Source organism: Paramisgurnus dabryanus, chromosome 21, assembly GCF_030506205.2.
Source record: "Paramisgurnus dabryanus chromosome 21, PD_genome_1.1, whole genome shotgun sequence".
In the NCBI taxonomy this organism is placed as follows: Eukaryota; Metazoa; Chordata; class Actinopteri; order Cypriniformes; family Cobitidae; genus Paramisgurnus; species Paramisgurnus dabryanus.
In genome coordinates, this window is record NC_133357.1 from 25,567,607 (window position 1) to 25,579,369 (window position 11,763).

General features: G+C 36.8%; 1 protein-coding gene across 1 annotated transcript; it reads right to left on the reverse strand.

Annotated features, from left to right (window-relative positions):
- Positions 1-435: 435 nt before the first annotated feature.
- Positions 436-11,429, reverse strand: kcna10a (potassium voltage-gated channel, shaker-related subfamily, member 10a). Its single transcript, XM_065286720.1, has 2 exons — positions 11,299-11,429; positions 436-3,212 (listed from the first exon to the last, which is right to left on the reverse strand). Exon 2 carries the CDS (start codon positions 3,094-3,096, stop codon positions 1,375-1,377), a length of 1,722 nt encoding a protein of 573 aa, XP_065142792.1. The 5' UTR covers positions 3,097-3,212; positions 11,299-11,429; the 3' UTR covers positions 436-1,374.
- Positions 11,430-11,763: the final 334 nt, after the last annotated feature.

Below are 11,763 nucleotides of genomic sequence, written 5' to 3' on the forward strand. Positions count from 1 at the left end.
TACCAAGACATTTTTAAAATCAAAAGTTGTATAATGTAAGTTCATGTACAATGACCTTATATGAACAAACAATAAATAACTATTGACATATTAACAAAGCTCAATAAATGCGGTATAAATGTAGTGTTCATTGTTAGTTTTTATTGTTCATTGTCCGTAGCATAAACATCAAATGCATTAACTAATGTTTACAAATTTAACCTTCCTATAAAGAAGATTATCAGTGAATAACACAAACAGATATTGTATGGCTTTATGTTTTTTTTTATGGTGTTGACAGCGTCTCATTTTCTTTCACTGTATTCAAAACAGTTAACCACATGATGTACAGTATGTACTGCTAAAAAGTAGCTAGCTAGTAATAATTAGTGCAACTTGCAACTGCAGACATTGTCTTTATACATGAAATAGTTTTATTTTGTCACATACCTGTATATTTACAGTCACATACATTATGATCAATTGTTTAAGCTCTTTCCAATTTTCAGACGTAAATTAAAATGATTGAAATTTCCCTCTTTTTTAATATTATACTTTTTATATTATATATAAGGACACCAGGTTTCTCATCGATTTTAATTCAAATTACAGAATAAGTTTATTCAATTCAATTCTCTTGCACAATTCCAGAAACATTTATATTGCCTGTGAAAGGCCATAACATAGATGTAAAATACACAAATAAAATGTCAGATTTTGCATAATAAATTCTTCTTGCACTGATACACAATATCAACAACAATAACAAACCAGTTACCCTGTGAAAACAACAGAGACATTGCTAACTGCTTTTCGAAAACATGGTTTTAAAATGACATTTAAATTCAGTTAAGTAAAAAATAGCAGCAGTTATTTAACATCAACATCACAAAGAAAATGAGCTTTGTATATGTCCAGTACTGTCCTGAGGAGCTTCTTATTGAGTCAGATTTCTCATATGTGCAAACTTAATACAATGATAATACAATGAGATGTCGACTCATAGCTCCCCAATTCTCTCCCCTGTTATAACAATGGTTGTTTGATTTTTGATGTAATCAAATTTTAGGCAATTGTTAAAAACATCAGAGGTGATAGTCCATAAATTTATTGCTTCTACTTGAGAAAATAATAATGGTTCTTAACATTTGACTGAAAGGCACTGTAATGATCACAGAATGAATATGAGACACAATTTGGACAACAAACAAAATTTTTCTTCCTTACTGGCTAAGCTTCCACAGCAATCACATGATTCATAGAAACATTATTGATTATTATTTCAAATGCAAAATGGTGGAACTGAAAATGCAATAGAATTATGCAAAAAAGAAATTAGTAGTGAAGCCTGTCAAGTACTTGTCCAATTATTTGTGCCTATTAGTTTATTTTTTCTTAATACTTTGATTTGTCGTTCTGCACGCCCCCATTTACCTTGTTCAGAGAGGAATTACTTGAAGGCTTTGTGATGTTTCCTGATTTTAAAGTTTGATCGACACTCTCAGCTATGGGTGGCTTTTCCTCCTGCTCTGTCTCTCTATGATAAAAGTAGTTGAAATTAGAGACTATGACAGGCACTGGCAGGGCGATGGTCAGCACCCCGGCAATGGCACAAAGAGTGCCCACAATCTTACCGCCCAGCGTAATGGGACACATGTCTCCATAACCCACTGTAGTCATGGTGACCACTGCCCACCAGAATCCATCAGGGATGCTAACAAATTGGGTGTTGGGATCGTCCACCTCAGCGAAATAGATGGCGCTGGAAAAGAGAATGACTCCGATGAAGAGAAAGAAGATAAGCAGACCAAGTTCCCTCATGCTGGCCTTGAGTGTTTGGCCCAGGATCTGCAACCCTTTGGAATGTCTGGAGAGCTTAAATATCCTGAAGACTCGCACCAGTCTTATGATTCGTAGGATGGCTAGGGACATGTTCTGCCCTGTATTAGACTTGTCGGCTGTGGTCACTATTTCTGTTATCAGAGTGACAAAGTAAGGAATTATGGAGATGAGGTCGATTATGTTCATGATGTTGTTGAAAAAATCCCGTTTGCTGGGACAGACCAGAAATCTCACACAAAGCTCAAAGAAGAACCAGATGATGCAAGCCGTCTCAATTATGAAGAATGGGTCGGAGAAGGTGCTGGCGATGGTTTTGGGAGTGGGGCTTGATGGAGAACTCAAGGGATGGCTCGTACCCGGTGTCTGGTTTAAGGAAAGACTCACAGCTGGAAAAATCTCCAGGTCCTCGCGGAATTCTGGGAGAGTCTCCATACAAAATATGATGATGGAGATGACGATGACAAAAATGGAAACTAAAGCAACCCCTCGGGCGGCGTTTGAGCTCTCTGGGTATTCGAAAAGTAGCCAGAACTGCCTGTAGACCTCATTGGTAGGCAAAGGGACATCCTTGTCTTTGATGAAACCTTCCTCCTCTCGGAACTGGTCCATGGCCTCCTGTCCCAACTCGTAGAAAATGATCTCATCTGCGAAGACATCTAGAGGTACGTTTGCAGGCCGGCGGATTTTGCCACCCGACTGATAATAGTACAGGATCCCATCAAAGCTTGGCCGATTACGGTCGAAGAAATACTCATTTCTCATTGGGTCAAAAAAGCCCATTCTTTTCACAGGGTCACCCAGCAGAGTATCAGGGAATTGGTCGAGGGTCTTGACGCGTGTTTCGAAACGAAGGCCAGCGATGTTAATGATGACCTTCTGGTCTCCATCATCAAGACATCGCTTGTCAACAAATAAGTCCTCATAACACTCTTTGGCCATCCGACTAAAGATAGTCTCACTTTGTGTCCCTTCACTGTTGACAAGTAATTTCCAGTTGGAAATCAGGCTAGTGCAACTAGCACGCCCTCTTCTGGTATGAGGGGGCATGACTGGTGATTGTGGTAATACTTCCAAATTCTGGGGGCTCTTCTCTTTAAATTGGGACATTTTTGAAGCATAAGGGCTGTCCGGCCCAAAGTCTAACATGTCTAGCGTCAAAGCCGTCATCTCATTGGGATAATCTGGATCATTGAAGTTGTCCACACTGTTGTCAATATTCTCCACATTCTCAAAGTCAACAAGTGCCACCTCCATTCTTTCAGCCTGGACCGTCATGTGGCTCCAGACATTACACAAGTCAAGCCTTCACCGGAACAAAGCACTGGATAATTATTTCAAACAGTCATCATATTCCGAAGTCATCACATTGAGGGGGAAATCACCAATTGGACCTGCAAAACAAACAACAAAGAGTTAGAGCTTGTATGCACTGTATGAGGGAGGGTTTAGCTAAACTAATAAGACTCGTTGTGTCTCGGTTCTTGGTCTGGGTGGAACGCTGTCGAAAGCAACTGGTTATGATGAGGAGACATATTTTGGGAGGTGTCAACATCACAACACTTTCAAAAATGTCAGGTGCCAGCTGCTGGGTTATTTTTGTTTTTCCTGTGAATCAATTTTGCACTGCAAATGTGGGTGTGATGGGAAATTTTCTATAACAATTTTTCTATAACAAAATTATTTCTATAATTTCAAGTCTATAACAATTAACTATCACTGATATTAAACTATCACTGATATTATTATGCCTGATATTAAATCTCACAAAAACGAACATGACAAATCATAAACACGACAAATTTAAAGGCAATTTTTTTGCCAGTTTAACACATTAGCACTTTCTGGTTGAATTTTTGGGTGGGAGATGGATGTTTGTTTTCTGTTTGGTTTGTAGTTGATTATTATTTTTTCTCTCTTTTATTCATGTGTTCAATTATCCATTTAAATGCTATGCGCAATTATGCACGCCTTAATGTCAGCTCTTTTTGATATGTAATGTGTTAATATGTTAAATAAAACTTCTGATAATAGGCTTCAATGTCTTTCTTCAGTGTTAATTATAACTGTGCTTTGGTACAAACAAACAAGTCACAAAGCTCATTTGAATTCCTGTGTCCTTCGCTGTCATATGGACGAGTTCCACACTGTTCTTAATGTGACACAGACGAAGAGTATCTATGGTGACACACCTCTGACACAACAGTCTGCCGGACATCACCCAAGCTAAAGTGCAACCCTGTCAAACACGACACCACAGTCCAGGCCTGTGAGCCGGTGTGGAAGGATAAGACAGCTGAAAGAGAAGTAGCGAGATAGTAGCACACGGAAGGAAACGGAGAGAGAAAGAGAAACTGTTGGCCAGGGGTGTAATGAAAACAATCACCCCTCATCTAATTCACTTACTATTCCATTGACCTGCATTGGGTCTGTAGGAAATTCTTTAGCAAAGTCATTTACAAAACAAGTTATTACCAACACGCATTGCTTTATACTGCTTTTTCTCACTTTAATACGTAATCAAAATATGTTTCCAGCTTGTGGACAATAAAACAAAAAAAGTAGTCTGTAGTCCTACTGTATGAGTAAAACCCAATTCACCAGTGTTGTGCTTGAATGAGTTCATTGAATGAAAGTTCATGAACTCGTTCGTATTTTGGGCGAACGTGAACTAAAGGTACTGTATTACTGCCTGATGAACGTTACTGTGAACTCGTTAATTCTGGTGCCTGTGAACGGCACACTCTCTCAGTTGCACGTCGTTCAATAGGGTGCCAGATTTCTATATTCTTCCAGTCGAAAACCCGGCTAAAACACACTGTAAACAGGCCTTAATGTGTAGCGGAAAAAACACCCAATCTGGCAACAACGCCACCAGTCAGTGTTTCACGCTGCATGCGTCATCAAAACAACACGGACGCTGCTGAAATCCCTGCCGGCGCCACTCACATAGTTTAACATTAAATAACATCATATTTGTCCTAAATCGTTAACGATTAACATAGCCTGGTAACGCATATTCTGGATCTTGAAATAGGCTCTGACTAAGCTCACGCTATTTAACGTGCACGTGCGGTGTGCATTACCTGCGAGTTGTCATACACGTGACGCCTCACAGCGCTTCTCGCACAGGGTGCGACCCCCTTGTTGAAGCACCCGGCTAGCCTTTCAAGGTATAAGCCAATACAAAAATGAAAAGACAGTCAATGCTAATGTAAACCCTGGTTGGATAATGATTTAAAGTTGGATATGAAGATGAAATCTGACGCATTTAGCTTCAGTGTTAAAACTGATAAAATAATTGCTGTCTGTGGTTCTATATGGGCTATAATGGCAATAATTAAGAAAAATAATATGAATGGAAAAAATAACTATAAATTAGTTCATTTTGGAACTGAACTTAAATTTTGAAATATGAACTATGAACTGAACTAGTTCATTTTAAAATTTGTGAACTGTGAACTGAACTAGTTCATGTAGAAAGTGAACTTTCCCAACACTGCAATTCACACAGCACTTTGGTCACAGAAAATGTCAGTAAAATTGGCAGACACAAACACGTCCCGTAAATGTTCTGGGATCGCTCAATGAGTAACATTGCTGTAACATTCAAGAAAAGCATTATGCGAACAAGACGCAGAAACAATGTTGTAAGGGCCGTGCCGTAGTGAGGACCAGAAGTTATGGTTCAGCTCTTTGACAAACCAACATGATTTCATGGAAATCTGTGTTATAGTCACGGAAAATTTGATCTCTTCATGTGTCCATGTTACGGAATACAGCTTTTTTCCGTGACGGGAGCATGGATGTCTTTTCCGTGTCACTCCCATGGATTTCTTGTGTCATTTTATGTATTGTTTTTTCTTTGTTTTTTTCAATTTTAAATCATTGTCGCTTGGGGTTAGATTTGGGGTTTGGGTTAGGATGTACTTTTATGTATTGGTTTCTACATGTTTTTCTTCTGCTTTTAAATTATTATCGCCTGGAGTTGGGGTTAGAGTTGGGTTTTGGGTTAGGATGTCTTAAAATGTAACAGAAAGTGATTCTACATATACATAAAATGACTTTAGAAATCTGTTGGAGTGACACAGAAAAGACATCCGTGCTCCCGTCACGGAAAAAAAGCTGAATTCCGTGACATGGACACAAAAAAAGTGATAAAATTTTCCATGACTATAATACGGATTTGCGTAAGATCAGGTTGATTTAAACAAAGATCAACATTTACAACTAAAGAAATGTCATTAAACTGCACCGAAAAAGACATCAGTGAGCTCGTCACTATCAGCGCTGAAGCTGAGATCATTCACCAGCATGACAGAACAGCGCATCATGCACACATTATGAGCTTGTCATAAACTAAAATGCACGTGTGGTTTTCCGAAAGAGAAATCACAAATAATTAGAAAAAAACCTACCAAGTGCAGGACTTTAAATACATCATGAGCCCTAATGGGATCTCTACGTTATGTGTGTGGATGCACAGATTTCGGAAAATCATTGGCAGTGTGAATGAACCAAAAATGAAACGATCCAGAACAAATCGCGGACACATTTTTTGTGTTTTTCTGTAATCTCTGTGTGAAAATGGCTTTAGTATGCAACCACATACCAACCAGAAAACTCCCAGCAACCATTAAAAACATCCCGTGTAAACAACCAATCAGGAAACCTCAGCATTTGCATAGCAATGATTCATCTTATTTCATTAATTCCCACAGTCGTCATCTTCATGGGAAAAACAAGATATAAATAAAGAAAAATAAAGTTGTATTTATTAGTAAATGCATTAGCCAACAAGAAGTAACATTAAAGAGCACCAATTATCTGATTCATGATTTTACATTTCCTTTGGTGTGTAAGTGTGTATTAGTACATTAACAATATGCAAAAGGTACAAACCCCTAAGTAAACGATGACGCAAGTTATCGTCTCCAACGTAAATCTCTTTTCTTGGACTACAACCAAGGGCGGAGTGAAACAAAAAAATCTACCGGGAAATTTCGTGGTGGTCAAAAAAATATATATAACCATGGTATTTGTAGTAAAACTAGGGTAATACAAATCGTAATCAATCTGCCAAAAAAAATCATAAAATCATAGCTAATTTTCCTAAATGAGTAACTATACAAAATAATACCTGTTTGAAAGACGGAGCTGCGGCACGTGTCAATCAACTATTACATAACAGAGCGAGGCCTGAGACGAACGTGCTTTTAAACAGGAAGTAATGAATGGAATAATGTGTGGATCTTTGAATAACTGTACGAATATTTCCTTTAAATATCATTTTTGTCATATAAAGTTTTAAGAGATTATAATGTTTTTTTTTTCACTTTTATTGGTTATTTAGACTTAGTGCGGTTAACATTGTGTTTGGCGTATTTACCTCAGAGTTTTTTGCAGTAATAATACTACGATTTACATGTCAATCCTGCTTCCATGTCTGTTTATTAATTTCATTCTGCTGTTATGTTTTATGTGGATATTTTTGCTATATGAGACGTTCATTGTCGTTATATACTCTCGTCTAATATTAAAATCATATGCAGAATAATGTGTGCATCTTTGAATAACTGTAAGAATACAGTTCCTTTAAAAATCATTTTTGAAAAATAATAATGTTTATTATTAATAATGTTATTGCCGTTGAATACTCTCGTCTATAATATGGAAATCACATAGTAGGAAATATATAATGTGGTATACTGCAAAGTTACCCTGCTAATTTTTATTCATGATATATGTGGAGATAAATAAACCTTTGAAAATCTGCTGATTTGATTCATTCATGTCTTGACCACCAGGTTAGAGATTTTAAACATCCTTAATCCACACTTAGTCTATCAAATAATATCAAAAGTATATTGTTTTGTGAGAAAAAGGATGCTTTGTTATATTGTTTATGCGCTTTTCCGGAGTATGTGTGAAAGCACAACGGGTGCTCGACGGATCCGACCGCATAGGTAGCCTACTGCAATAAACAGGCGTTCGGCGGCTTTTTACATCACAGGCCGACAGGCTATGACATTTGGGGAGGAGCCCGTCACTGATCCCCCTATATTTTTGAAAATCCTAGTCATGATTGGACCAACCGAACGGGTTGCGCACTTTTATATACTGTTTTTGACCAGCGTGAAGCAGCCGCACATCAGGCAGCTAGACGGTATTCCTATATAACTTGCGGTCTCAAAACACTACCGGCTCAGAAAGATGTGTTTCAGAAAGAAAGGGAAATCTGGAGCTACAAAAATCTACAGAATGTGGAAAATAATGTGTTTTTAACCATAAACCACACAAACACATTATATTATACCAAATACACAAAATAATGTTGTTTTTATAGCAATGTAATAGGTGCTCTTTAAGCAATAAAGTTTTTCATCATTTATTAATCTTATTTAATGCCAATGCAGTTATTCATGTTAATTCATTATGCATTAACTTAACGTTAATCAACGTGATCTCATAAGAATACGTGTGTATTTTTACGTTTCAGTGTGGTTGTACAATACGTACATTTACTTACGTTTAAAATACACTGAAACATATAATATCGACGTTTTGACAGGACTAATACGTAAATTATTTACGTATTTACAGCTTTACAAACGTACAAATTTGTACGTAAGTTATTCCTATTCATAAATATTAAAATCGCGTGCATTGACGTTTCTTACTCATAACAATGACACCTTTTCAGTCATATTTTCTGACTTATTTATTTAAAAAAATTCAAATGAATAGCATTTCTGTATTTATATTTAGTTTGTTTGCCATGACACACAAAAATGCGTTTTCTCCTGCTGTCTTCTATGCAATACGTTATTATTCCTACTAAGCAATAATTACAACAAAAAACAACATAAATTCACAAAAGATGTTACTTTTATTCTTTTGCTGTAATCCACATCTTTAAAATTCATACGATTGTGAGGAACAGATCCAATTCAGCCCTTTATCCAGCGATCTTGATCCGAGTTCTCATCAGCAACCGAAAAAGTCAGCTGTAGCACCTTAAAATATCTTTTGAATGCTATATTGTTACTAATATGTTCCTAAACATATCTGTCCATTATTACACGGCTCTCTGGAATGCTTGATTCTGATTGGTCAGTTGAGACATTTGCAGGTTCGTTCTTTTCGAATAATAACCGCTCCAAAATAATAACGCATAGCCGGTACTACTTTTACGAGAAAGATCGCTCCGCGCCAATAAAGATCAATAAAGATTACTGTCTGTTTGGCGCCATCTTGTGACAAACACTGGACAACCACGACAAGACACAGAGAGCTTACTGAGACTGAACTTGACAAAATAGAGCATGACAGCTACGAAGCCAACACACAAAAAAATACAGAATGGGCATTAAAACTTCTCAAAGACTGGCTAAAAGAGAAAAAAATGGAGACAGACAAGTATGAAGCAGAGGATCTTAATAAGGTATTACGATCATTTTATGCATCTGTGCAAAGTTTCGCGGAAGGATAAAAATTTTAATTTAAAACAAATATGCCAATAAAATGTTTCAAATTCATATTCATGTCCAGTTTTTTTTCTTATGTGACAAGTAGCCGTGTAATAAGCGGGATAATGTAGAGTCAGCCGGTAGTTATCGGGAAATAAGCCCCTTCAGTGTGATACAAGACCCTCCGCTTCGCGTCGGGTCCTGATCACACTGTCGGGGCTTATTTCCCGATAACTACCGGCTGCCTCTACATTATCCCTTACTTACGTTGCATAATCTAAAAAGAATACATTACGTATTTTAACATTTTGCATAAAAAGAGTTTGGGTTTAGGGTAAGATTTGGGTTTAGGGTAAGGTTTGGGGTAGGGTTAAGGTGGTAACATATTACTAAAATGGTTAAAGGGAAATTATACAGCAATCTTTATGGAATGAAAGATACGTAAATGTTTTACATTTTTTTGCTGTCTAAACGTAATAATGCTACGTTTAAATGTTGTAAATACGTCTACATTGTACGTTTCCTCATTTATTTAAACGTACAAAAAATATCTTTTTTGTTTTTTAAAGTTACGTGTAAATAAATACTACGCATTAACAGTGAGACCAGGCTGCGTTAACAGATACAACTCTTAATTTTAAACATGTATTAATAAAAGCTATAGAAGTATTGTTCATTGTTAATTTGTGTTAGCTAATGCATTAACTTATGTTAACAAATACAACCTTATTGAATAATTATTTAAATAACAAATCAATAAATCAGCTATGAATAAAAGTGCAGCAGAGAAATTTCTACTGTAAATTTTCGACATTATCACACTGAGCAAAGCAAATCTCATGTAGCAGTGTAGAGAAGATGCATGGACAGATGTTTAATTAAAGACACCAAAAATGAGTCATCCTGCTCAACTCCTCCAGACAAGAAAACAGAGACCATGTGCGTCACGGGGAGAGAGAGAGACAGAGAGAGAGAGAGAGAGAGAGAGAGAGAGAGAGAGAGAGAGAGAGAGAGAGAGAGAGAGAGAGAGACAGAGAGAGAGAGAGAGAGAGAGAGAGAGAGAGAGAGAGAGAGAGAGAGAGAGAGAGAGAGAGAGAGAGAGAGAGAGATACTGTTATTGTAACAAATATCCACAACAACAGTTGTAAAAACACAAAGATGATAGGAAAACTATGCATAAAATCTTAGTATATCTTTAAATGGTTTATCACAGCTTTTTTTCCTTTGGCTTTTTTGATTTTATAAATTTGCTAGAAGGAAAACATTGTACATAAAATCTATGGTAAAAAGTAACTGACTCAGATCTCACTTTAAACTCCACTGACCTCACAAACCGATTCCCCATCTGTTCAGGTAGTGTACATTTTAAGTATTTCTATGTTTTAGATGTTTCAATTGTTGTACATAATGTTAAAGTATGGAACCATAACTTTTCACATTATGTACAGTGGGTGGATTTCGCTATAAAATGTGTGAGATGATGTAACTATTATGTACACTCTAACACACATCAACAGGTTAACTTAAATTGGTCTAGTATTTAATGAGTCACGCAGTGTAAACTACCCAAAATCCAACTCAAGACTGAGTGACTTTAAATGTATTTACAGAAATCTCACATATAATTACAGTATCATAATACACTTTTCAATTCTACCTTAGCCTCTCAGTTTTGCTATATTCCATCCAACCCATTTACTTTTGCCAAAAAATATGTCCATAGAGAGTTAAACAATTATTCAGCTACTTATTAGATATTATATTGAAATACATTTAATCCCAAACTACAAACTATTTAACAGATTTAAGTAGTAGAATTCAGGTTTGTAACATAAAGGTACAGCGCATATTAAAAGCATTTAAAAAGATACACTAAAATGACATAATTTCAGAATAATCATAATTTCTATACAAACACACACATACACAATGACAACAGGTCAACAAGTTTGAACAGATGTTCCCTAATGCTCCCCAATATAACTAGGACCCTCAACACACACAGGCCTACCTCTCACGAGAGAGGAGTCTCCTGTCGCGCTGTCTTTTCTGTGTCCTGCTTGTTCTACATTTGGGTTCAGAGTGGCTCAATCTATTGAAGACAGCATTGGGTAACCTTACGCTGACAGGAAACAAGAGCTGGGATACACACACACACAACAAACACAAACTCTCTCTCTCACATTCAAACAAACATTTGTTTAAGTGCACACCCAATGACGTGATGAATATACACAATGATCATATTTTAATTGACATATACTGTAATAATCAACCATTCTACCCCATTTTACCCAATTTGATGCTATAGTTCATCAAATTAATGTATGGAATTACAGTGCACAAGTGGCCCACGCAACAGATGTCGTAAGCAATCCACGACACTGCCTTCTCACCTTAACCAGAGAGAGAGAGAGAAAGAGAGAGAGAGAGAGAGAGAGAGAGAGAGAGAGAGAGATGTCGGATCGACCTTGTT

Coding starts and splice junctions, on each gene's coding strand:
- kcna10a (XM_065286720.1), bottom strand. CDS start 3,096: ATGACGGTCCAGGCTGAAAGAATGGAGGTGGCACTTGTTGACTTTGAG.